The sequence below is a fragment of the Sus scrofa genome, chromosome 10 (genome assembly GCF_000003025.6).
Source record: "Sus scrofa isolate TJ Tabasco breed Duroc chromosome 10, Sscrofa11.1, whole genome shotgun sequence".
In the NCBI taxonomy this organism is placed as follows: domain Eukaryota; kingdom Metazoa; phylum Chordata; class Mammalia; order Artiodactyla; family Suidae; genus Sus; species Sus scrofa.
Window position 1 is genome coordinate 24,542,324 of NC_010452.4, and position 27,339 is coordinate 24,569,662.

The 27,339-nt window shown below is 49.0% G+C and overlaps 1 protein-coding gene across 13 annotated transcripts in view; it reads left to right on the forward strand.

The window, feature by feature from the left end:
• PPP1R12B (protein phosphatase 1 regulatory subunit 12B) overlaps positions 1-27,339 on the forward strand; it is a 173,462-nt gene that overhangs the window by 78,424 nt on the left and 67,699 nt on the right. For 8 of the 13 annotated variants that reach the window (XM_021064548.1, XM_021064547.1, XM_013980127.2 and 5 more), the window contains one exon: positions 23,946-24,036. In XM_021064548.1, the coding sequence (XP_020920207.1) occupies positions 23,946-24,036 (91 nt within the window). Of the gene's footprint in view, positions 1-2,606; positions 3,193-15,318; positions 16,952-23,925; positions 24,037-27,339 lie in introns of those variants that run through there. The other 5 variants (XM_021064551.1, XM_021064560.1, XM_021064558.1 and 2 more) reach the window with 4 other exon arrangements.

The window sequence follows — 27,339 nt, forward strand, 5'->3', positions numbered from 1 at the left end:
TTTTCTGAGGGACTGTGGGTAATCTTTATTTTTTCCCCGTCTCCCCCAAAGTCGCATTGTGATGGTGGGGGCAGGAGAGCTTGAAAGCACATTAACTGCGTAGACAGCAGTCTCTCTGATGGGGAGAGTCTGTGAAAATGGCCTCAGTCCCTGAAGACTAAACGCAGGAGTCAGGCGACTTTTCAAGGCTTATAGAGTTCTAGAGAATTGATGGTTTTGCTACATAGTAAGCTCAAGGGGGGGACTTCGGAAAGTTTATTACTTTTGAGAAGGGCACCCTCTTGAACAGTTCCTTTCCTTTTCTTTTTCTGAAAAGCTCCCCGTGGCCAGAGGTGTTGCTTTGAGCTGTTGGGAAGGAGTGGGGTTCCACCCCGCTTTGCAGGTGGAAATACTCAGGCCCTCAGAGCACCGGGTGGTGGGTCTGACATCACGCCTCGCATCAGAGGCAGCTGCTTTGGCCACTTCCCTCCTCCTTGAACTCACTAACGGTCTCTCGATCCGGATTTGGGTGGGCGGCCATCTCCATCCTCCATCCTCGTGGCGCTGTGATCGGGCTTGCTCCAGAGCACCGTGGAAGCCCACAGGGTCCTGTCGTTGGAAGGGGTGATGGGACTGGCCGACAGCAGGGCGGGGGTGGCAAGTGGCTGGCAGTTTGCAGAAGGCCAGGCGGAGCAGGGCAGGCAGCAGCTGTCACGGCCGTTTGTGCAGAGGCAGGGTTCATTTCCAAAGCCCACGCTTGCCTTCGCGACGTGGTGTAAACAGTCCCTTGCTAATAGCAGAGCCCGAGTTCCTGCCTTGGTCCCCTTGGCTTGGCTTCCCCTCTAGCAACCCCACCCCCACCCCCACCCCCGCCCCCGCCCGGAATTTTACAGTCTCTTTTTTTATTGGTGCCCTTTCTTATAAAAATGGTCAAAATGGTTTTTCTCTGTGAGCTGAGATGATTTGTCTTTGCCAAATAGCTCGCATGCCCCTTGCTTTCTTGGTCTGTTTACGGTGAAGTCGTGTGTACCTCACGGTATCGACCTTCTCGAAACTCTTGGGGTCTTTAGAAGCCAGATCTCTTCCTCTCCTGTGAAGCTGTCAGCAGATTCATTTGGTGTCATCTTTGGAATATTAGAAACTTGAACCAAGTAATTAAACTCTTTTGAGTTGTGGTTTTTACAAATGGTTTGACTCATCTCTGTCTCCAAGCTAAGGACAAGGCAGCTGTCAGTTCCAGGAAGTGCCCTTTCAGAAAACATTGCACAGGCTCCCCTGGTTTGCTCAGAAAGAAAGAAGTCCTTTCTCTCCCTCAGAGACAGCAGCAGTGCTCAGCTCGCCAGGCTTCTCTCTGCGGGTGTAAACGGTTCTCTGTCTTCCTCCCTCAGGGTGTGGAACAGGCTGAGCGTGGAGCACTTGTAGCAGTGGGGGCACTTTCTGCTGCGTCGTCTCACGGGCGGTTCTGGGTTGCGTGTGTGATTAGTTGTTGTGTTAGCATATTAGCCATTAAAAGGTGATGCTTCTTGGATTCCTTTCTTTCCTAAGTTGGGAAGTCCATTCCTGATGTTTCATAACCAGGCACACTCCATGTCACAGGCTGGGTGGTATTGACTCTGGGCTGGACAAGTTTCACGGCCTCAAGTGTTTCATAACCACTAGTTGTCATCTCTGCACGTGTGTGGATCTGATCACAGGCGCTCATGTTCTGCCACTGGGCTGTGTGCATTGCCGGTACAAAATATGTCTAAACCAGTATGAAAGATCCCTTTTAATGACTATTCAACTAAGCAATTTTTCTCTTTTTTTTTTTTTTAGGGTGGCACATGCAGCGTGTGGAAGTTCCCAGGCTAGGGATCGAATCAGAGCTGCAGCTGCCGGCCACAGACACAGACACAGCAATGCCAGATCCCACTAAACGAGGTCAGGGATCGAACCCGCATCTTCATGGATACTATTCAGGTTCATAACCCCCTGAGCCACGACGGGAACTCCTAAACTAAGTAATTTTTAGAAAGGTGATTAAAAAGCATGTGTGACACTCACCACCCTCCCCCCCTGCAGTGTAAAGCGCTGGCAAGTCATGCAGTTGACAGCCTGTTGGAGTTGATGCGTTGTGGTTCCCTGTGCCAGGAGAATGGTGTTGTTGTCTGTATTTAAAACACCAAGTGGGAAGTGACTACTCATGCATGTGGGGCTTCTTTTTGGGGTGATCAAACTGTTAAAGTTGATTACGGTGATAATTCCTTAAGTATGAATATACCAGAAACCTCAGAATGGTGTACTTAAAAGGGTGTGTGATTATATCTCAGCAGAGCTGTTTAAAAATAGCACAAGTAAAAAAGACAAAAAAAAAAAAAAAGTAAATAAAGGAGTTCCCGTCGTGGCGCAGTGGTTAACGAATCCGACTAGGAACCATGAGGTTGCGGGTTCGGTCCCTGCCCTTGCTCAGTGGGTTAACGATCCGGCGTTGCCGTGAGCTGTGGTGTAGGTTGCTGACGCGGCTCGGATCCTGCGTTGCTGTGGCTCTGGCGTAGGCCAGTGGCTACAGCTCCAATTAGACCCCTAGCCTGGGAACCTCCATATGCCGCGGGAGCGGCCCAAAGAAATAGCAAAAAAGACAAAAAAAAAAAAGTGAAAATAGCACAAGTACCACTGAGCCCCACTAAGCAGTTCTGGGAAAGAGGACCTGGTCGATGCTTGCTCGGACCTGACACAACAGGATTGAGGGTCTTGGGTATAACAGACTCACTTTTTTCCTGTATTTCTGTTGCTAAATATGGCTACTGGGATGTGAACTCACTTCATCTCCAGAGGCAGTGGCAGTTGTCACAGCACTTCACACGTCAGGACTGGGGGCCAAAGGGGGACGAGAAGCCGCAGCACGTCTGGCAGCTCAGTCCCAGCTCCCAGCCGCTTGGAGTGAAGTGGGCCCTCACCCGGCACCTGCTGCCCAGAGCCCTGATCAGTTTTTATAGCTAATCTGCTTCTGATAAAGAGGTTCTTTTTTAGAGCTCTCAGTACTGGTGACTTGTGGGAGGGGCCAAAATCTTGTGCCCTCGCTCAAACTCGCTCCTCTGATACCAGCGGATTCTCCTGTATTGGAAAAAGATGGTGGCCTGCGACCTTCTCGCAGAATGAGCTCTGGTGTTGGCTGGGAAGGCCCCGTGTGATGAACGCCGGGCTCTGGAAAGCTGCAGCCCAGGTGTGTGGCAGGTGTGTCAGCGCTCGGCCTCTGGCCCGAGGTGGCGGGGCGGGCAGGGGAGCTGCCCCCTTCCTGGTCCTTTGGACTCAGAGGTACAGGGAGTCGATGGTGACATCCAGGGACCCTGTTAACCCTCAAAACACAGGTGTGCCGAGCTGAGCGCCAGGGAGCACGGGGCCCTGGGGGGCGGAAGCAGCAGTAGGCATGTTGGCTTGGCGGCTCTGGTGTCCTAGATCGGGTCTCTGCTCTCTGTCCCCCTCTCTGGCTGGTTCTCGGGGAGGCAGGCGGGCTGCTGCTGCATCTCTGTGGCAGTGTGTTGGGGACGGGGAAATGGTGGATGGTGAGGGTAAGAGACAGTGTTGGAAGAGGCCGTTTGGAACCTCTGGGGTTTCTTCATCTTCCTAATGGATTAGATGTGCACTGACCTGGGAGCCCATCCAGGGCTTGAGGACAGTTAAGAATTGCAAGAAGCAGGAACATGCTTCTCTTTTCAAGAGGAAACTGGTATCCATGTTACACTTAAGTTGGATTGTAGTCCACAGTGGCGGTTGTATCCTTTATATCTGTTTATCGGAAGTATTACGTAACATATTTAAGTTAAAACAAAGGAAAAAGGTCAGCTGTTTAGGGCCGTTAGAAGCTGGCTCGGGAACGGAAAGGCAGGGGCTGCTTCTTAAGTTGGCCTTTGACCAGGAAATCATCAGATGAAGAGACAAGCTCATCGAGGTCTGGGTGGAAGCTGCCTGCTTACTATGCATGGTACAAGCAGGTGGACTCAGTTGGGGTCAATGTTTCCTGAGCATATAGGAAGGTTCCTAGTTAGTCTTGGAGGACTAAATTCTGGACGGAATTCAGAATCGTGCCGAGTCAGTAGCGCAGAAAATCCTGCTAATGAGCAGACATCACTCACCCTGGCCGTTCTGGACCCGTCCTGAGAACTGTGCCGCCCGCTCCCTGCTCTCTGCTCTTCCTCCGCTGTTTTTACCTTGGTGACTGCCCCACTTTACCTTCCCCAGGAGCAAACTTAGACGTTTCCAGAAGGTGTTTGACGTCCATGCCGAGCCTGCTTTTTGGCATGGCCTCTGTCACCTTCTCTGTAGACATCCTCAGACTTCCCGAGGTCAGCCCCCTGTTCCCCCCGCCCAGCTGCAGGCTGACGCCAGTGTGCCCATCAGTGTCCTTCTCCAGCACAGTTCTTGGGGCTGGTTCAGCTGCCACCACCACACCCTGTGCTTCTGGAGGGAGCTTTCTTGGGCAGGTGCTGGGTGAAGGTTCCGGGAGTAAATGAGCCCTGTGTAGTGATCCCCTGTGTCCAGAAGGTGGCGGCAGACACATGTCCGTTGGACCAATTGGCAGCAGGCTCGCTGAGACCGTGTTGTGTTTGGGTCCCTGTGCAGGTGAGCGTATGGCCCCCGTTCCATTTCAGGTGTGCTAATACATGGTGTGCAGGTGCGCCCGAGATGGAGCTCCCCTCGCATGGAACTCCCCTGGGCTGCGAGGCTGCTCCTCAGCTGATGGCGGTTTATGCTCTCGCTTGCCTTTCCACTGCCGGTTTGGTTAGTGTGGGGTTAGGGTCTGCAGGCGATCTCAGACTGTATGTTGTCGAGGCCTGTCCTACCATCCATCTGCCCAGCTGTGCTAAGAACCTCGAGATCGAGGACGCCAGATCTGCACATAGGAAACCAAGAGGATGCAGAGGCTCGCTCGCCCCTAGAGTGCAGACTGTGTCCAAGTGGGTGGACAAGGGGCTCGTGGTGCCGGGTGGTGTGGGGTGGGGGTCGCGGAGGTCTCGGACTCTGGGGAGGAGCTGAGATGGCTTCCAGTGCATGGAAGCTTTAGAGGGAGCTAGAGAACGAATACTTTTGCGTGCTTGCTCTGTGTCAGCCCGCTCTAGATGCATTTAATCCTCATAACTTTGTGAGGTGAGTGATAGTAGTTTCGTAACATGTATAAGAAAATTGGGACTCAGATTGTGGAACCTGTCCACAGTCTCAGAGCCAGTGGATGGCACAGCCAGGACTCAGAGCCAGGTCTTCCGGAGCTCAGAGCCAGGTGCTCTGACCCTCGGAGCACTGTCCAGGGAGTCAGTCCCGCTGGCTTGCCTCTCCCTCCCATTCTCACCGCCCCTCGCACTGTCCATTCTCACCGCCCCTCGCACTGTCCACTCTCACCACCCCTCGCACTGTCCACTCTCACCACCTCTCCTCCTCCGTCCACTCTCACTGCCCCTCCACTGTCCCTTCTCAACGCCCTTCCTCCTCCGTCCATTTTCATCTTCCCTCCTCTGTCCATTCTCACCTCCCTTCCTCTGTCCATTCTCACTGCCCCTCCTCTGTGCTTTTTCTTCACCACTCTCCCCTCTTCCTCCTCCCCAGCCCTCGCTGCTCTTGCGGACCTCAGCCAGGTCCCTGTTTCCAGCACACATCTCTGTCAGAGCTTCGTGACAGCACACATGAAGGGCTTACCTAGAGTAGCTCCCAGCCTCTGGCAGCCGCCTGGAACTCTGTTTTCCTTCCCTCTTATTTCTTCATCTATTTAAAGTATTGCTACAGGTATGCATTTCCCTGAGTTCTCAAGTCCTCTTCAGAAAGAGTATAAACAAACAAAACTCCTCCCTCATACCTTAAAAGGCAGGAAAGAGTCTGTTCTTTCTTGCCTGTGTTTTCTGTTCCTACATTTTCTGTCTTTGTCACTTGTCTCACATAAGTCTCAGCCAGCTGAGGAACTTGGGAAGCAAACTGGATGACTTTTTTCTTCTCCCCGAAGTGCGAGTCCTCCCCAAGTCCCCTTAGGTCTGCTGTGTGTTCCCCTTAAGAGTTCATCAGGGAGCTCCCGTCGTGGCTCAGCAGGTTTAGAACCTGACTAATATCCATGAGAATGCGGGTTTGATCCCTGGCCTTGCTCAGTGAGTTAAGGATCCAGCATAGCCATGAGCTGTGGTGTAGGTCACAGATTCAGTTCACATCTGGTGTTGCCATGGCTGTGGCTTAGGCCAGCAGCTGCAGCTCCAAATTGATCCCTCACCGAGGAACCTCCATATGCCATTGGTGTGGCCCTAAAAAGTGAAAGAGTCCGTCAGAACTTTCTCCCCATCCACCTGCCCCGGGCCCTGCCACGCCACCGCCCCTACCAGTCCAGACTCTGCAGTGTTGGCTTAGTGCCTTCCTAATAGGCAGGCCTGTTCAGCTCACTCTGCTTCACGTCCCAAAACAACAACCCAAGGAGTGTGGTCCCCCCTTGTCTTCCAGGAAGCCTCTTCCATTCTGCTCAGACTCTGTTCACATCAGCCACCTGCCCCGACCCCTTCGGGCAGTGGCAGGCTTCCTGTCCATAGCATCTCTTTGTGGCACTTTTATCTTTTTTTTTTTTTTTTTTGTCTTTTTGCTATTTCTTGGGCCGCTCCTGTGGCATATGGAGGTTCCCAGTCTAGGGGTTGAATCGGAGCTGTAGCTGCCAGCCTACGCCAGAGCCACAGCAACGCGGGATCCGAGCCGCGTCTGCAACCTACACCACAGCTCACGGCAACGCCGGATCGTTAACCCACTGAGCAAGGGCAGGGACCAAACCCTCAACTTCATGGTTCCTAGTTGGATTCGCTAACCACTGCGCCACGACGGGAACTCCACTTTTATCTTAAATGTTAACCGTCACTGCTTTATATGCACACCTTCTCCTCGAGACCCTGGTGGAGGTCGGCCTTCTTGTTGACGTGCGGTGTCTGCAGCAGAGTTGATGGGAAAGTGGTTGGGTGATTGGAATGAAAAGAAATGGTAGCTGAACAAATGAATGGGAATTAGGGCCAGTCCTAAGTTGACGCTGCAGTAACTTAGATCCTAACTTTCATCCACCACCTTCATTCAGTCCAGGGACCATCCTAGCCCCTCATCTGGGTGGGCGCAGCGCTCGGGGGCAGTGATATGACCACACACTGGAGCAGCCCCCTCCTAGACGGGCAGGGCTTGTTGGGGTGGAGCTGGCTAAAGCTCACTTGGTTGTACGCTCCGCGATTTAGTGATTTAGTGTCTAAGGTGATAAGTGGGTTTAAAACCTGTTACTTTTTAGCATGAATGAGAAAATCTGTGTTCATTCAACAGTGAGTTTTAAAGCTTTTTCAGTGATTGAAAAAGTCCCCCTTAGGCTAGGGGTGGGGAGGTGGAGAATTGGGACAGGGACGGGACTGGTCTGTGTCTTGATTGGATTGTGACACATTTGTCAAAACTCAATCCTGTGTACTCCTTGGGGCATGTTTTACTGTTTGTAAGTTGTTCCTCAGGAAACCAGACTTTTCAAGGCACCACTGGAGTTCCCGCTGTGGCACAGTGGGTTACGGCTCTGACTGCAGTGACTCGGGTCACTCTGGAGGTGCAGGTTTGATCCCCAGCCCAGCACAGTGGGTTAAGGGATCCACTGTTGCTGCACTTGTGGTGTAGGTTGCAGCTGTGACGCTGATTCAGTCCCTGGCCTGGGAACTTCCAGGTGCCACGGGTGCAGGGACACACACACACACGCACGCGCGCGCCACTGATTCTTAAAGGACCCAGAGTCGCTGATTGTTCAGGGCGGCAGTAGACCTGTTGTGTGTTTACTCTTCTCTGGAGGTAAGAGACTTGGGTCCAGCAAGTTCTTCACTTCCTAACCTGAGCTTCAGAAGTCCAGAACCCTGAGGGTGATAGCAAGGGGCTTTTTCTGGGAGGAGGTGACAGTTTCCATCGGATTGTTAGAAGCAGGCTGGTGTTCAGTGAGGTTGAGAAGCACAGGCCAGGGAGCTCTTCCCACTTCGAGGAGCCCCTTTTCTGTAAGGGAGGTGGCCGGTGACAGCAGCTAGAGACCCTTCCTGGGGGCGGTCGTGGGGGGCCTGTGAGTCCCCTTCGCAAGTACTCAGGGCTCAGACGGTCGGGGGGCCTCGGCCCCTCTGCCTCCAGCCTCGCTCTCCCTTCCCCCTGCCCTCTGGTGCCTGAGGCATTGCCTTCGCCAGTGTTTAACTGACTTTAACCTGAGCATCCTAGGGGCACCTCGTCTGTCTGTGTCACTGCTCGCTGTGGGGACAAAGGCTTTAAGTGTAGGTACAAGTGCATCTGGAAATGGTTCTCTGAACATTAACAATCATTTTAAACTTAAACGTCTTTAAAGTTTTCAAGTTCCTATTGTTTACAGTATTCTCTACAATGTGTATATTTAAGTAGAAAATAAGAGCGATCCGTAATCTCACTGTAACTCATTCAGCAGTGTCCCTGTAACTATTCATATGGATTTTTTTTTTCTTTTTTGTCTTTTTAGGGCCACACCTGCAGCATATGGAGGTTCCCAGGCTAGGGGTCTAATCCTAGCTGTAGCTCCAGCCTATGCCAGAGCCACAGCAACACCAGATCTGAGCCGCGTCTGCCACCTACACCACAGCTCACGGCAACACCAGATCCTTAACCTAATGAGCGAGGCCAGGGATCGAACCCGCAACCTCATGGTTCCTAGTCAGATTCACTTCCGCTATGCCGCGACGGGAACTCCCATATAGAATTTACTTGAGATCAAACTGTAAAATGTTGTTATTAAATGTTGGAAATACCCGGTATATCAGTTTTCGGCTCTATTAAATCCTGGTATTCTGCCATACTGGCTTCAGTCTCAGTAAATTATTAAAAATACAGCTCATGGAGTTCCCACCGTGGCTCAGCAGAAACAAACCAACTAGGATCCATGAGGATGCACATTCGATCCCTGCCTTCACTCAGTGGGTTAAGGATCTGGTGTTGCCATGAGCTGTGGTGTAGGTCACAGACGCGGCTTGGACCCTGCATTGCTGTGGCTGTGATATAGGCGGGCAGCTACGGCTCTGATTCGACCCCTAGCCTGGGAAGCTCCGTATGCTGCAGGCGTGGCCCTAAAAAAGCAAACAAAATACAGCTCATGCCCATGTCTCCTTGACACTGTCCTGAGTTTGGTGTTTACCATTTTCAGGTTTTTTCACTTATCATACTTCATGTATGTACGCATATATGATCGCTTTACATCCCCTTGTTGTTGATGTAAATTGTGTCATCTCTACACAGCATTCTGAAACCTGCTGTTTTCATCTAGCAAGTCTGTCTGTTCATTTTTTTTTTTATTTATTTATTTTTTTAAAGCTTTGTCTCTTTATTTATTTTATTTTTTTTTTTTTGTCTTTTTTTTTTTTTTTTTTTTTGCTATTTCTTGGGCCACTCCCTCGGCATATGGAGGTTCCCAGGCTAGGGGTTGAATCGGAGCTGTAGCCACCGGCCTACTCCAGAGCCACAGCAACTCGGGATCCGAGCCGAGTCTGCAACCTACACCATAGCTCACGGCAACGCTGGATTGTTAACCCACTGAGCAAGGCCAGGGACCGAACCCGCAACCTCATGGTTCCTAGTCGGATTCGTTAACCACTGCGCCACGACGGGAACTCCTGTCCGTTCATTTTAAATGCTCATTTAAGGCCATTGTGTGAGTGAATAGACCACAATTTGTTTTAGGGTTTTTTTTTCTGCTAATGTACCTTTAGGTCATTTCCTTTTTATCCCCCCACCCCAATGATGCTGCTGTGTACATTCTTGTTCCTGTTTTCTTGATAATGTCATTTGGTTTTACAAATCCGAGGAAGATAAAGTGGCATTTCCTTGATTTAACTTGTATTTCATGATGACTGGAGAAAATGAACATTTTTCTCTCATGTTTGCAGACTTTTTCTTTTTTTGTAAATTCCCTCGTTATATGCTCTGCTGGGGTTTTTTTGTGTTGGGTTTTGGTCCTTTTTTAAAAACTGGTGTCAGTTCTTTACATAGTCTAGATGCTATTATATTATTACAAGATATGTATCTGTAATAGTTGTCGGTTTGTCTCATGGTATAAAGGGAGTGTTCTATCACATGAATGTTCTCTAATTTATTTAACCATCCTCTCTGTTGTTGGAGATCATCTTTTTGTGAATATTTTGTGTGTTTCCTGGATTTTCTCATTAAAAAAAAAATCAGAAGTTCCCTGTGGGACAGTGGATTAAGGAATCTGACACTGTCGCTACAGCAGCTTGGGTGGCTGATGAGGCACAAGTTCTGTCCCTGGCCCGGGAACTTCCACATGCCATGGACTCGGCCGAAAACAAACAAGCCATTGGCGATGCCAAATTTGACCTAGTCTGTTTTGTGGTCGGAGGTGAGTGTTTGAGATCGTCAGCCAGGCCAGTTGGTCCAGCCGTAGCATGAAGGAAAGCAGTGCTCCATGCCCTCTTTGCTGCTCGAATCTGCCATCCTCAGCGTCCGTAACAGCTGCCGTGACCAGTGAACTAACTGTAGAGTGACCTGCTATTGTGAAAGTGGCTTTGGCCTTTAGCGCTGGAGTGTTTTTGATGGAACAGGTGTTCAGAAGTACAAGAATTGAGAGTTCCTGTTGTGGCTGAGCAGGTTAAGAACCCAACTAGTATCCATGAGGATGTGGGTTTGATCCCTGGCCACCCACAGTAGGTTAAGCATCCGCATTGCCATGAGCTGTGGTGTAGGTCGCAGATGTGGCTCAGATCTGGCATTGCCACAGCTGTGACATAGGCCAACAGCTGTAGCTCCAATTCAATCCCTAGCCTGAGAATTTCCATATGCCACTGGTACAGCTGTAAAAAAACAAACAAACAAACAAAAAAAACAAAGCACACGAACTCAGGACACCAGAGTGCTAGTTACTAAGGGAGGCACAGAAACGCGAGGCTCGCGATGTCTATAAAGCAACAGGAGTTCTCTGAGCTGGCGTTTGGCACCATGTAACTTAGCGTCTAGGGCAGAGGCTGCAGATTTTTCAGTGCAGGGTGGACAGTAAACCTTCCAGGCCTCGTGGGCCGTGTGTTGCCCGGCCCTCTCACCGCATCGGCTGCTCTGGGCTTCGGCAGGCTTACTGGGCAGCCCCACAAAGCCTGAAAGATCTACTGTCTGGCCCTTCACTGAACAAATTTGCAAACCTCTGCACACTTGACAATGTTGACATCTTGAGCTAGTGTCTCCTATTGAGAGCTGCTAGAGGATTAAGGAAACACTTAGTTTAGCTGAGGGAAATACACCCCCAGCCTTTAATGGTTCTGATTAGTGGCATTATAGCTTTAGTTCCTTGCCTGAATTTCACCTGTGATCTCCGTGTTGAATTAGGAGAGTATGGGAGCTCCCTGGTGACCTGGTCATTAGGATTCTCACTGCTGCAGGCCAAGTTCAGTCCCTGGTCTGGGAACTGAGATCCCATATCAAGCCACTGCTCACCGCAGCCAAAAACAAAATAGAGAGGACACTATACCCCATGAGATTTGTCTAGAACTGTCCCCAGCCTGTGATCTCAGGTCTCATCCTGATCTAGAAACCCTCCTGACCAGAAGGTTGTGTCCCAGGTAGAGCAGCATCGGTTCCCTCTGCCGGCTTTATCTTATTTACGTCAGGTCTGAAATCCATCCCCAAGTCTGTCTGCTGTTGACATTGGCCGGTTGGCAAGGCTTGGCCTCAGTGTGGCACTTCCCGGCTCCATAGGACAGAGGCAGTGGGGACGGCACAACGGCAGAGAAGCAGTGTCTGCAAGGAGGGGCTGCATCTCTGCTGCAGTGTCTGCAAGGAGGGGCTGCATCTCTGAACCCCCCCCAAAATGGGAGGGAGTGTTGATGGGTTTGACACAGGGTATAAAATACACGTCTAATGCAATTAGATGGTATTTGGGAACCATCCGCAGCGGTGCCTCTGCCAAGCTCCGGGGTTTTGCCTTCCTCCCCTGCTGTTCTTTTTCCACAGCAGCTTCTTAGCAAATTACAGGCTTTGCCTTCTTGAGCCGCAGAGTCTTGGGGAGACCCGGTCCTCAGCCCGCAGTCTTTCCTGGCAGCCACTTCCCTGCCAGTCTCCACACGGCTTCATCCAGCCACACAGGCCCGCACCGGGAGGCAACAGCCTGTTTCCTCAGAGTGCCTTTGTCAGGGCACGGAGCGGGCAGCAGAGTGTTGGTGCTGCCTTCAGGGAGAAGCCGCTCTGAAGGGCGCTGTGTCCACCAGCTGGTCCTCTCAGCAGTGTCTACAGAGATGTGAAGGGGACCCCCAGCCTTCCCCCTGCAGCTCAAAATACCGCATATAAAACGCAAAATTGCAATAAGGATGCTCCCAAGAGGCACAGCAGGAGGCAGTAGAGCCCATTGTCTTTAGCTCAGCGGGCCGTTGGGCTCATGCTGTGTGAGCTGGGGCCGGCCTCGAGGTGTGGGGCCTTGGTAAAGGTGCCTCTTAGCCGGACCCTGAGGGCTTCTGGAGCTGTGCTGCCCGGGTAGCCAGTTCGGTTCCTGTCACACTGGTCACACCTTAAGTGCTCAGGACTGGTGACCAGAATTTGGACTGTGTTAAAGGAAGGGACCTATGAGTGTAGGAAATTTAGTATTTGACCAGAACCAGCGAATAGGCACCTTAGGGAGAGGACGGGGAGGCCATTTGTCCGGAATCTACGTGAACATGGATTTACTGTGGTTTAAAGTTTGACAGGACCTTAAAAATTATAGACGTCTTCCTTTGTGTTATAAGTGTAAAAACCAAAAGTCCCCAGAGATTAAATGATTGTTTTATCAAAAAAGTAGCCAATGGCAGAGCTGACACTAGAGCCCAGCTGCGTGTTCTTTGTTCGAGACCTGAGCTGACACTAGAGCCCAGCTACGTGTTCTTTGTTCGAGACCGCTGGGTTAGCACTGCATTCCTTCTAGAAAGAGCATGGAAAACCTGCACGAAAACCTGGCTGCCGTGGAGACCGCATTGCCCGCAGGAGAGTTTAGTCCCTCTCGGTACCTGTCACGGTTTGTCCGTGGTGGCCACATGGCAGGTTGACGGCCGCCTCAGGGTCTGTAAAGCCATCCTTCTCCAAGATGGAGTGTTGCTTATGGCAAACTTGCGGTAGACATCAGGGGATGCCAGAAGTCTAATCCTTCCCTGCTAATTCCTGGTATTGCTAGATCTGAGATCTGCAAAAAGAAATGTCTTGCTCCACGAGTCCACTGAGCCGGTGCTACGTACCAGTGCCGCGTTGGTGCCAACATGGTGTAACTGCAGCAAAGCCGTGTTGCAGGCAGGCGGCCAGTTACCCTCCCTTCAGGTCGCCACTGAACAAGGCCGCGCCCTCGGGCCAGTACTTCAGTGTCCCCTTGGGCCTTGGTCGGCTCATCTGGAAGATAGAAAAGTTTCGTCATCTCTACCCAAAGTCTTGAAATGACATCTAGGACTCTTTAAAGTCATAAAACCTTTGGCCACGGTTCTGCCATCTGATCTGTCTTCTCGAGCTTGTCCCCTCCCCCGTGGCTGTCCACACCTGCTTCCGGGTTGATCCTGAAGTAGTTCTTCTTGTCCTCTCTGAGGTGTGCCCTTGCCTGCATCTGCCACACAGGACGTGGGCCCGGGAGGGCCAGGCTGTCATAGAGGACTGCCAGGGCCCCCGCATCCTCAGTGCTGTGACCACGTGCCCAGCGTGGCCCCCTCCTCAAGTCAAGTTGACTTACAAGGACCTTCTCTCTCCAGTGCGGACTCAAGGTGTAGGGCCCCAAAGTCGTGTCGGAAGCCCCTTTGCCGTGGGCGGATTCCAGATGAACGCCTCACTCTCGTCATTCTGGGGAGTCTGCTTTGTGCTCCCTGGGAAATCGCCCTGGTTATTTCCCTTTCATTCTGCTGTGTAAGTTGCTTTATTTACTAGGAGAGCCCTTTGACCCTGCATGGAGACTGTTTTCAAGGACATCACGATCTCTTCCCAATGAATTACCCATTTCCAGGAAAATAATAGCAGGGAACGCTTATTAGGTGAGATGGGGTGGATATGTGTGTGGTTGTGCTTAGCTCTAAGTGTTCACCTCCCATGGATCATGTAACCTGAGAGTCAGAGTAAAGGCAACGACAAATGCTTCCTGTACCCTAGTGGGCACTTGTGGCAGTGGACTCCCTTCCCATCCTCTAGGGGACAGTGGGCACGTGTGGCAGTGGGGGTCCTTCCTGTGTCACTGGATTGTGGGTGTTGAGCTAGTTTTACCTGGAGGTTCCACTGCACTTTCCCGGTGCTGTGTTGGGAGCCCAGACCTGTCGTCCTTCAGGACAGTGGGGAGCCGTGTGGCACTCAGACCGTAGGCGGCTCGTGTGCTGCTCAGGACCAGGGTGGTGGCAGTACTGTGTCTAGCGGAGGAGTGGCCAAGCCTTTTCCGTAAACGGCCAGATAATGGGTGTTTTAGGCTTCTGCAGGTCAGTTGACTCCATCACAGGTGTTAACCTCTGCTGCTTAGTTGGGTAAAAGTTCATTTACAGAACTGTGGCAGCCAGACCTGGCTCCAGGGCTAGTTTGCTCAGCCACCTGGGTTTTAGAAGAAAAGGGCTCAGGCTCTGCTGGAGACACGATGTGTCCTGAGGGCCAGTCGGAAGTTGAAATCTTGGGATCCATGTCTGGGTAAAACAAAAGTGAACGAAATTGTTCCCTTTTTCTCAAAAACATCTCAAATTCAAGTACTGGAGTTTCCCAGAGTTTGTTTATATAGTTTTTTTTTCTTACTTAAGTGGTAAAAACCTCATATATTGATACAGATGATAAAGTAAGAGAAATAATGTGTTAAAAATAAACAGTGATATACTGTATATGTATATATACACATAGATAAGAATCTAGACTCCCGTGAAGTAGAATAAAAATGGGCTTTTATCCTCATGTGGTGGAATTCAGTTTATTTTTGTTTGCACATTTTTATCTGTTTTTTCATTTTTTCTGTGAAAAAGCATGTGTGATTTCTAATATTTAAGATTCCAAGGGAGGTAGAAGGCCCTTGGTCTCCCCCCAGACCTGTTTGTACAGCTCCATCCCTGTCCTGTGGTGAGATACGCCAGCCTGACTGCGGCCTCTGCTGGGATTCAGAGAAGGGATCACATCCAGAATTGGGCCTAATTGCGATGCCCTGTGTGCTTGCAGGTACAGGGACGTGGGATAGGCTGGCTGGTAGCCCAGGCAGGACTCACGGGGGCTTAGTCCTCGATGTGGTCCCCAATTCCAGGGTCTAGTCCACAGCTTTGCAAGATTTGGCCGTTCCCTCTTTGTAGCTCGCCCAGAGGAGAGGAATATGGTAGAAGAACACAGACCCACCAGACTCACAGTGTATTTTCACGTGTACAGGAATTCCACTTTACTAATGCACACCGGGGAGAATAGCTGAAGATACAGCTGGTTCAGGACCTCTGCTCCAAGGCTCTGCCAACTGGATAAATGGAAGGAAAAAAGGTCTCTGCAGGTTTGGGAGAGTCATTAAGGAGGTGAGAAGCTGCAGGGTCAGTGACGCTCCCGCAGAGAAGGAAGCCAGCCTTGCTGTGCTTTTCCTCTTGGTTAAGGCAGGGGCTGCAAGGCTGAGAAACCGGGCAAGGTTTCTAGCCATCTCATAATGCTGAGGGAACAGGGGCCCCAGTGGATGTCCCAGACTTTCACAGGGCCTTACGTACGGGCTGCATTCTAGAAGTGAGGGCTTACCAGACACACACCGTTGTTGCAAAGACTGACTCCTGGCTTCCGGTCAGCTCAGTGTCAGAGTGGCTTAAGATGACCTGCCGTAGCCCTCACAGTGTGTCTCCAGATCCACAGGGTCACCTGGGAACTCACTAGAAATGCAGCTTCTCAGCCCCCACTCCGGACCCGCTGAACCAGGGCTGCTCAGGGTAGAGCCTCACGGTTTGCATTTTATAAGCCTTCGCATCCTTCTCACGTGATGACAGTTTGAGAACTGCTTCCTTGGCCTGACTGCCAGAGAAGAGAAATTCCTCCCTGGAGGCTGACAGCATCCTCCAGAACTGCAGCCTATTCCTCCACGTTTTCATTAAAGGTCTGGCGCTAATTCAAAACTTAGCAGACTTACTGAGAAATAAGACTGATTTCCCAAAAGACTAAGAGAAGATGTAGACACTAAGAACAGACTGGCTATTGATATTATCAGACGTGGACTTTTAAATAATCATAGTGAATTAGTTATGGTTAGTATGTTCAAGAAAAAAGAAGACAAGATGGAGAATTCCAGCAGAGGACTGCTCTCAATGTAGAAAAATGGAAATTCTAGAACTAAATAATAAAGCAGCAGATTAAGGAATTCTCTTGTAGTCGTCTCGCTGAAGGGAGGATTTGCCGAACTAATTAGGTTGAATGGTAGAAAACACCCAGGATGAAACCCAGAGAGGAAAGAATGGAAAACACAGGCAAAGCGTAATAAGTATTTAGAACGTGGTGAGTGGGTTCCAGTAGAAGTGTAATTGGAATTTCAGGAAAAAAGAGAGGAGCTGGCTGCTTTTCTCATGGAACTCCGTTGCCACCTGAAAGCACGGCTGGTCAGACTACGGTTATTCAGACCTAGGTGTGTGGCAGACCTTTTCTTGAAGATACGCAAAGAGAACCTGTCACTTCGAGTGTTTGTGGCCAGTTGCAAAATTTGATCAGAAATTGGGACTTTGGAAGACTTGTGCCCGTCACTGGGAGTGATAGCTGCTGACTGTCAGCGTTCCGATATAGAAAGACCGTTCTAAGACCCACGTATCTTGGAGACCGTGATTTTTTACAAACCTTTTTATTTTTTATTGAGATGTGTTTGAGCTATAACATACTCAGTTTTGGTGTACAGCATAATGATTTGATAAGTATATTACAAGATGACCACCACAATAAATTTACTGAACATCGACCACTACACACAGAAATGATTTTTTCCTTATGATGAGCACTTTCTTTTTTTTTTTTCCTTTTTAGGGCTGCACACTCGGCATATGGAGGTTCCCAGGCTAGGGGTCAAATCAGAGCTGCTGCTCCCAGCCCACAGCACAGCCACAGCCACTCGGGATCCTAGCCGTGTCTGCGACCTACACCACAGCTCACAGCAACGTCAGATCTTAACCCACTGAGTGAGGCCAGGGATCGAACCTGTGTCCTCACGGATACTGGTCAAATTTGTTACCACTGAGCCACAAGGGGAACTCCCGGGCACTTTTAAGATCTTCTCCTGTCTCAGCAGTTACCATGTGGCGCATCACATCCCCAGGATGTATTTTATTTATCTTCTAATTGAAAAGTTTGTTCCTTCTGACCTTCCCCCATCTCCACCTCTGGCAACCACCAGTCTGGTCTCTGTACCTGTGAGTTCAGTTTTTTAGGTTCCAAATACACTTAGGATGTTTCCATCTCTTGGCTGTTGTGAATAATACTGCAGTGAGCACGGGGGTACAAATTTCTTTTCAAATAGTGATTTGGTTTTCTTTGGTTTTTTTTTTTTTTTCCCCCTTTTACAGCTGCATATAGAGGTTCCCAGGCTAGGGGTCAAATCGGAGCTACAGCTGCCGGCCTGTGCCACAGCCACAGCAACACCAGATCTGAACCACATCTGCAACCTACACCACAGCTCACGCCAACACCGGATCCTTAACCTACTGAGTGAAGTCAGAGATCGAACCTGCATCCGTCGCAGACACCATGTCAGGTTCTTAACCCACTGAGCCACAGTGGGAACTCGGTGATTTGGTTTTCTTCAGATAAATACCCAGAAGTGGAATTGCTGGATCCTGTAGTAGCTGTATTTTTTATTTTTTGAGGACCTTCCATTGCTGCTTTCCACAGCGGCTGTACTAGTTTACATCTTTGCCAACATTTGATATTTTGGTCTTTTTGACAGTAGCCATTCTGACAGATGTGAAGTGACGTCTCTGTGGTTTTGATTTGCATTTCTGTGATGATTAGTGACATTGAGCATCTTTTCATATATACCTGTTGCCCATCCGTGTGTCTTCTTTGGAAAAATGTTTATTCAGATTCTCTGCTCATTTCTTTTCTTTTTTTTTTTTTTTTTTTTGTATTTTTGCCATTTCTAGGGCTGCTTCTGCGGCATATGGAGGGTCCCAGGCTAGGGGTCTAATCGGAGCTATAGCTGCCGGCCTCTGCCAGAGCCACAGCAACACAGGATCCGAGCTGTGTCTGCGACCTACACCACAGCTCACGGCAATGCTGGATCCTTAACCCACTGAGCAAGGGCAGGGACCGAACCCGCAACCTCATGGTTCCTAGTCGGATTCGTTAACCACTGCACCACGACGGGAACTCCCTCTGCTCATTTCTTACTTGGGTTGTTTGTTTACTGTTAAGTTGTAAGAATTCCTTATCTAGTTTGGATATTAACCACTTATCAGATATATGATTTGCAAATATTTTCTCCCATTCAGTAGGTTGCCTTTTTGTTTTGTTGATGATTTCCTTCGCTGAGTAGAAGCAAAAAGTTTGATTCAGTCCCATTTGTTCATTTTTGCTTTTGATGCCTTTGCTTTTGGTGTCAAATCCAAAAAATCATTGCCAAGACTGATGTCACGAAGCTTAAACCCTGTGTTAAAGAATGTGATTTTTGGGAGTTCCTCTCATGGCTCAGTGGTAACGAATCTGACTGGGAACCATGAGGTTCGGGTTGTGGGTTCGCTCCCTGGCCTCACTCAGTGGGTTAAGGATCTGGCATTGCCGTGAGCTGTGGTGTAGGTCAAAGGCGTGGCTCGCGTCCCAAGTTGCTGTGGCTGTGGTGTAAGCCGGCAGCTATAGCTCCAATTAGACCCCTAGCCTGGGAACCTCCATATGCCATGGGTGTGGCCCTAGAAAAGACAAAGACAAAAAAACAAACAGGAAGAATGTGATTTTTACAGTTACTCTTGCATAATGAAAAGTGTCAGCATTTGGAAGATCTGTACCAGTATTTTCCCAAAGTCATGCCTGGCTAAGACGTTCCATCCAAGTTACTAGGTAGACCACTGGATTTCAGTGGAACAGAATAGGAAAAGTCTCTTAACATGGTTTCAGATTCCACACTGCAACTAACCTTTAGGAAACTACCACTCATGTTTGCCTATAGGATCAAAGAGGAATATTCATGATTATCCAAAAAAAAAAAACCTTGCTCTTCCCAGTACCCCTTGTTTTTCCAACTGTATATCTGTGCAGGACTGGATTTTCTTTTCTTTTCTTTTTTTTTTTTCCTCTTCTTTTCTTTTCATGGCCACACCTGCGGCATATGGAAATTCCCAGGCCAGGGGTCAAATTGGAGCTATAGCTGCATGCCTGTATCACAGTCATAGCAACACTGGATATGAGCCTCACCTGTGACCCACGCCACAGCATGCAGCAAGGCCAGATCCTTAACCCACTGGTCCGGGATCAAACCCGCACCCTCTGGGACACTATCTTGGGTTCTTAACTTGCTGAGCCACAATGAGAACTCCTGGGTATTTTTTATATATTTTAACTAAAACAGCGTGTTGCAACATACCGAATACAGAAACATCTGAAAATCTGGCTATCTTCTGTTAAGAAATTCTCAAAAATATAAAATAATGCCACTCTTACTAAATTTTTTTACTTTAGAAAGTTACTTTTCAAAAAAGTTATTGATGTTAACACATAATAGGGCTGTTGATTTCAAATGAATTAATAAGTGTGTGTTTAAATTTCTCAGTTTTAATGCCTAAATAAGGTCAGTTAATCAACAGGCCCCACCTGAACACAAGCTGTTTGGGAAGCCCCCAGTAATATTCTAACGGGAAGGCGCCCTCGGACCAAACAGGCTGAGGACTGTTGCTGCAGATGCGAGCAGACCTGATTTCAGCGCACTCGGCAGATGCTGCGTTTTTGTGGCAACCCTGCGTCCAGCATGTCTACTGGCACCATTTTTCTAGCACTCGCTCATTTCATGTCTCTGTGTCACATTTTTGTAATTGTCACAGTGTTTCAAACGTTTTCATTATTATCACATTTGTAATGGTGTGAGTGATCTTTGATGTTATCATGGTAATTGTTTGGGGGCACCAGAGGCCCCCCCGCCCACAAGGCCACAACCTTCATAAATGCTGTGTGCCATTTTACTGCTCCACTGACCAGCTACTCCCCCATCTCGCTCCTTCTCGGGCACACACCCCCCGCCCCACTGCCAGTCCCCTGAGCCGCAGCACTGTTGAATTAGCCCGTGGGTGACTCTGCAGCGGCCTCTCAGGGTTCGAGTGCAAGGAAGAGCCACACAGCCCTCACTTGCAGTCAAATGCTAGAAACGCTCAAGCTTAGGAAGGCATGTGGACGGCCAGGACAGGCCAGAAGCCAGGCCTCTGGAGCCAAACAGCTGGCCCCGCTGTGACTAGCGAGCGCACAAATGACAGAAAAGCCGAACAGGCTTCCTGCTGATAAGCAAAAGGTCTGAGTGGATAGGAGACCAAACCAGCACACCCTTCCCTCCATCACAGCCTCATCTAGAGCAAGGGGCCAAATCTCTCCACTTCTAGGAAGGCTGAGACCTGTGAGGAAGCGGCCAAAGAAAAGTTTGAAGCTGGCAGAGGTTGGTTCATGAAGTTTAAGGAAAGAAGCCATCTCCGTGACACCAAAGTGCAGAATGAAACAGCAGGTGCTGATGGAGAAGCTGCAGCAAGGTTTCCGAGACCCAGCTTGGCTCATCCCTGAAGGGGTCTGCACGGTACCAGGGCTTTCAGCGTAGACGCACAGCCTTCTCATAGAAGAGGATGCCGTGGCGTTCCCGTTGCGGCGCAGTGGTTAACGAATCCGACCAGGAACCATGAAGTTGCGGGTTCAGTCCCTGCTCTTGCTCAGTGGGTTAATGATCCGGCGTTGTCGTGAGCTGTGGTGTAGGTTGCAGATGCGGCTCGGATCCAGCGTTGCTGTGGCCGCTGGTGTAGGCCAGCGGCTAGAGCTCCGATTCGACCCCTGGCCTGGGAACCTCCGTATGCCGCGGAAGCGGCCCAAAGAAATAGCAAAAAGACAAAAAAAAAAGAGAAGAGGACGCCGTCCAGGACTTCCGAGCTGGAGCGAGTCCGTGCCTGGCCTTAGGGCTTCAAAGGACAGGCCTGCTCCCATCAGGGGCTCGTGCAGCTGGGACTTGAAGTCAAAGCCAGTACTCATTCACCATCTGAAAATCCTAGGGCCCTTAAGAATTATCCTCAGTCTACTCTGCCTATGTCTCTAAATGGACTGCAAAGCATGGACCACAGCACGTCTGTTTTCAGCATGGTCAACCGGTTGTTTTAAGCCAGCCGTTGAAACCTCCTCCTTTGAAAATCTGACTGCTCGTTGGCCCTGCAACTGGTCAGCCAAGAGCTCTGATGGAGAGGGGCAAGGACATGAATGTTGTTTTCATGCTGAAAGAAAGACTGTTGGCGACCACGGACCAAGAAGTAGTTTCAAATTTCACATCTTATTATTAATAGAAATATATTTCCTAGGCTGTAGCTGCCATAGATAGTGACTCCTCTGATGGATCTGGGCAGAGTCAACTGAAAACCTTCCCGAAAGGATTCGCCATCCTGGATGCCCTCAGGGATATTCGTGATTCACGAGAAGAGGTGAAAATATCAACCTTAACAGGAGTTGGGAAGAAGCAGATTCCAACCCTCATGGATGACTTGAAAGGGTTCAAGACTTCAGTGGAGGAAGGAGCTGTAGTGTGGTGGTGGAAACGGCAAGAGAACTAGAATTTAGAAGTGGAGCCTGAAGATGGGACTGAATTGCTGCAGCTCATGATAAAACCTGAACAGATGAGGATGAGCAAAGGAAGTGGTTTCTTGCAGTGGAGTCCACTCCTGGTGAAGATGCCATGAAGATTCTTGAATGATAGCACAGGATTTAGACTATTATTTAGTTGATAAAGCAGCTGCAAGATTTGAGAAGATTAACTCCAGTCTTGAAAGAAATTCTACTGTGGCTAAAATGCTATCAAACAGCATTGCCTGCTACAGAGAAATCTTTCATGAAAGGAAAATTCCATCAGTGAGGCAAACTTCATTGTTGTCTTATTTCAAGAAATTGCCACACTGACCCCAACCTTCAGCAACCACCAGCCTGATCGGTCAGCAGCCACCAACATCAAGGCAAGACCCCCACCAGCAAAAAGATTATGACTGGCTGAAGGCCCAGATGCTAATTAGCATTTTTTAGTAATAAAGGTTTTTGGTGGGGGGGGGATCTTTTTAGAGCCACACCTGCAGCATATGGAAGTTCCCATGGTAGGAGTCGAATCAGACCTGTAGCTGCTGGCCTACACCACAGCCACAGCAATACTGGATCTTTAACCCACTAAGTAAGGCCAGGGATCAAACCCATGTCCTCATGGATACTAGTTGGGTTCTTTACCACTGAACCACGATGGGGACTCCAGCAATAAAATATTTTTAATTAAAAGTGTGTACCTTGTTTTTTTAGATGTGATGCTGTTGCACACTTAATATAGTGTAAACAATTTTTATATGCCCTGGAAAACCAAAAATTCCCCATGACTCACTTTATTGGAATAGTCACTTGATTATGGTGTCTGTAACTGACCTTGCGATATGCTCATATTAAAATGACAATTAAAATATATTAGGATATTATGAACAATTTTTGCTACTAAATTTGAAAATATAGATAAAATTTCTTGAAAGGCAAATATTGCCCAAGCAGAAAATCTGAATGGGCCTAATTTTATTAAAGAAACTGAAACCCTTATTTAAAACTTCCCATAAAGAATACTGTAAACCCAAGTGGCTTTATTGATAAACACTTCCAATTATTTAAGGAGGAAAGAACTCCAGTTTTATACAGATTCTCACAGAAAATAGACAAGGAAAAACTCCTTCCCAACTTGTGTAACTTTGTGTATTATGTATTTAATTTTGGAGGCACCTGCAACATGAAGAAGTTCCCAGGCCAGGGATCAACCCTGCACTACTGCAGTGACAACACCAGGTCCCTTAACCCTCTGAGCCCCTGAACTCGCCAATGTGCATAACTTTAATTCCCAGGCTGGCCAAGTTATCATAAGAAGGGAAAATTACAGGAGTTCCCGTCGTGGCGTGGTGGTTAACGAATCCGACTAGGAACCATGAGGTTGCAGGTTCGATCCCTGCCCTTGCTCAGTGGGTTAAGGACCCGGTGTTGCCCTGAGCTGGGGTGTGGGTTGCAGACGCGGCTCGGATCCCGCATTGCTGTGGTAATGGTGTAGGCCGGCGGCTGCAGCTCCGATTCGACCCCTAGTCTGGGAACCTCCATATGCCTCTGTGTAGCCCTAGAAAAGGCAAAAAGACAAAAAAAAAAAAGAAGGGCAAATTACAGGCCAGTCTCTTGCATGAATACAAATGGAGAAATCCTAAAGTAAATAATACTGAATGTATGTAAAAAGCAAGTTTGTGTATAAAGATGACCAAAGTAAGCTTATCCTAAGAATTCAGTGTTGTATCATTCAAAAATTATTCAGTGTGGCTCACTATATTAACAGAACAAAGAAGGAAATGGCCATCTCTGTATATGGGGAAGAAAGGCAAGTGACAGAGCCCTGCACTAGTGTGTAAGGGACAAAACACGCAACGGCAGGCCCTCCTGGCCTGTCCATAGGGGCGGGGGACCTGGCTCACGTGAGGGCCAGTGTCCCCAGCCGTCTTGAGGTGGACGTCCCAGACGGAGCAGGGAGACTGCTGTCCTCACCCCTTTCCAGTATGTCCTGAGGGTCCTTGCCAGAGCATTAAGACAAGAAAAGAAAGAGAAAGATTAAGGGCGGGAAGGAGGAAAGACAATTGTCATTTTACAGCACAAAGGACGTGACTCTGCAGCACCGGTAACACTAACACGTTCACAAAGGGCGGATTACGGGATTTGCCCGGGAGCCCACCTGTCCCTTGGATTCTGCCTGACTTCCCTCCCAGAGCATCGGCATCACCTCGGCACGCGGGAGCGCCCGCCGCCTCTCAGGGTCTCTTCTCTCCCCGCAGGTCGTGTCTGACCCCTGTGCGCGATGAGGAGGCAGAGTCGCTACGGAAAGCACGTTCCAGACAAGCTCGGCAGACTCGGAGGTCTACGCAAGTGAGTGTGACGTCCGTCTTTAAGTCCCTTTGTCTGTCCACCCTCCTACTGGAAGTCCCGTTAAAATATGATGGATGAGGACGTCCCACCGTGGCTCAGCGCTAACGAGCCTGACTAGTATCTGTGAGGACGCGGGTTTGATCCCTGGCCTCGCTTAGTGGGTTAAGGATCCAGCATTGCCATGAGCTGTGGTGTAGGTCGTAGATGCAGCTCGGATCTGGCGTTGCTGTGGCTGTGGTGTAGGCTGGCAGCTGCAGCTCCGATTCAACCCCTAGCCTGGGAACCTCCATATGCTGTGGATGTAGCCCCAAAAAGCCAAAAAAAAAAAAAAAAAAAAGATGAATGATAAAATGAGAGCCTTTTTCCAACCATTGCAGTAAGGCTCTCATACCAAGGCCTGCACTGTGTAGAATCGAGTGGCTTTACAGCGGCCTTACCCACAGGCTCAGGGCAGGTTTCTCTCCTCTCCTTCCTCCGCTTATGCTTAGAGGCCACACCGTAAGAACTCCTGCAGAAGAGACACAGTGTTGACCATAGAGTTTCGGGGAACCAGCAGAGCCCTCTCGGGTGTGTGCTCAGGAGAAGGAAAAGCAGGTGTTCACATAAAACTTCCACACAGATATTTATGGCAGCACTAGTCACAGGAGCCAAACCCAAATGCAGCGTCGTCTCTGGCCAGAGTTTCCTCGCTGTATAGGCTGACTTTGGTGGGGGTGTACAAGCTCGCTGTAGGGCTGAGCCCTGGGCCCCTAGCAGCAGCGTGGTCAGCATTATGGGGCTGGTGCCTCCGTGCCCCCAGCAAGTTGTGGGGCCATAGGCCCAAGCTGGGTGGTTGAGCAGACCCAATACATTAAGCATTTAACTGGACTGGGGGGAGGGGGGAGCCACAAATGTCCATTGATTAATGAATGGCTAAACAAACTGTTCCCTATCTGTGCGATGGAATATTACTTGGCAATAAACAGAAATGAAGTATCGATACATGCTGATTAATGATCAAGGGGGATAAAACGTAAGAGAAAGATGTGCGGAGTGAAGGAGACCCGGTGTGGCTCCATTTGTACAGAAATGTCTAGAGTAGGCAGATCCCGAGAAAGAGAAAGTAGGAGAGTATTTGCCAAGAGGAGTGAGAGGAGACTGCTGAAGGTGTGGGATGTCTTTTTGGGGTGATGACTTGTCCCAAAATTATAGGGGCTGTAGCTCAGCAAATTGTACACTTTAAAAGCGTGGATTTTATGACGTGTGTGTTATATCTCAGTAATGAAAGTCATAGAAAGTAAAGGGTTTCTAGGGAAGGCCTTGAAGTAAGGAAAGTCTGATATGATGTACGTTCTATTGTGCGGAAGCCACCGTGCAGAGGATGATGGGAGTGGTCGGCAGAAGTGGGTTTGTCAGCGAAATCCCGGGGGAAGTTGTCACTTAGCCAAGCTGGAAATAACAAGGTGTGGCAGTGAAGGTGGACAGAACGCTGGGATGTGGCGTCTGGGAGGCAGGGGTGGCTGAGCCGGTGCAGCCAGACGGGAGCAGCCAGAGGGCTAGGTCAGCCAGTGTCCAGCACCAAACAGGAAAGGCCAGGACTGAACGGAGGCATGGCCCAGAGACCTCGCTGTCATCCCTGACTCTCCGGGGGTCAGCCCCGTGCCCTGGCTTTTGTTGTAGTGACTGCAGCTGGGGTTACCAGCAGGATGTAACCCCCGTGAGGATCAGGCCTGGCTATAATTTGTTTTGGTTTGGTTTACTGTGACAGAATACACATAACATGCAGCTTAATAGGGTACCCATTTTTTTGTTTTGTTTTGGTTTGGTTTTGGCTGCTCTTGCAGCAGGTGGGAGTTCCTGGGCTGGAACCTGCACCACAGCAGTGACAACCCCGGATCCTTAACCTGTTTTGCCATCAGGAAGCTCTGATTTTTAACTTTTTATAAGCATAATACATTGACATTAAATATAGTCACGTGATTTTGCAGTTGTCACCACCATCCATCTTCAGAACAGTTTTCATCTTCCGGAACGACTCCACCCATTAAACAATTGCTCCCTGTCTCTCCACAGTGCCAGCAACCATGGTTCTACTTTTTTCTCTGTGAACTTGACTCTAGGTAACTCATAGGAGTGGAATCACAGTATTTGTCCTTTGTGACTGGCTTTATTCAGCGTAAATGTCCTCAAGGTTCATCCCTGGTGTGGCAGGTTCACATGTGTCAGACGTTCCTTCTTTGGGGCTGAATAATATTTCATTGTATGTTTATACTACACCTATTGATGGCCACGTGGGTTGCTTCCACCTTTTGGCCTCTGTTAGCAGTGCTGCCACGAGCATGGGTGGCAAATACCGCTTCCCAGCCTGCTCTTAGCTTTTTGGGGTGTAGAAGTAGAATAGGCTGGATCGTAGGCTTCTGTCTTAGGCCTCATTTTCCATTATGCCCATCTATTTTCTTAGGTCTTTTCCACTGGACTGAATGGCTCTTGAGTATAGGAATCATTTGATTTGTCTTTGTCGTTCCAGTGCTTAAAGACACAGTGACTTTTTATTAAGAGAATGAGTGAGTAAATGAATGAATGGTTCCCTTCTGGCTTTGGAGTTTCCCTCTGCTGAGGACTTGAGCATGCGACCACTTGAGTTAGAATCAGCTCACTCCCTTCCTGACTCCTTCTCTCCCGCAGGTGTCTCCTGCTTATTAACTTTTCTTCTGTACCTCTGTCCTAGGAGCCTGGGGAATTTTTAATTGTTAGAACATCTCCATGTGATTCCTTTAGTTATTTGGGAAATTATGTTAAAGAAGAGTTAGGAGTTCCTGTTGTGGCACAGTGGTTAACGAATCCGACTAGGAACCATGAGGTTGCGGGTTCGATCCCTGCCCTTGCTCAGTGGGTTAAGGATCCAGTGTTGCTGTGAGCTGTGGTGTAGGTCGCAGATGCAGCTCAGATCTGGCGTTGCTGTGGTTGGCAGCTGTAGCTCCAATTCAAAACCTAGCCTGGGAATCTCCAAATGCTGCACATGCAGCCCTAAAAAGACAAAAGACAAAAAAAAAAAAATTTAATTAAAAAATAAAAACAAAAATTGAGTATAGTTGGTTTCTAATATTATTAGGTTCAGATATGTAGCATAATGGTTCAAATTTTTTAAGATAATTCAAATTTTTTAACATTAATACTTATAAAATCCTGACTGTACTCTTGTGTTATAAATATATCCTTATAGCTTATTTGACACATAGTAAGTTGTACTTCTTAATCCCTCCCCCATATTGCCCCTCCCCTCTTCCTTCTCCCCACTGGTAACCAATAGTTTTTTCTCTGTAT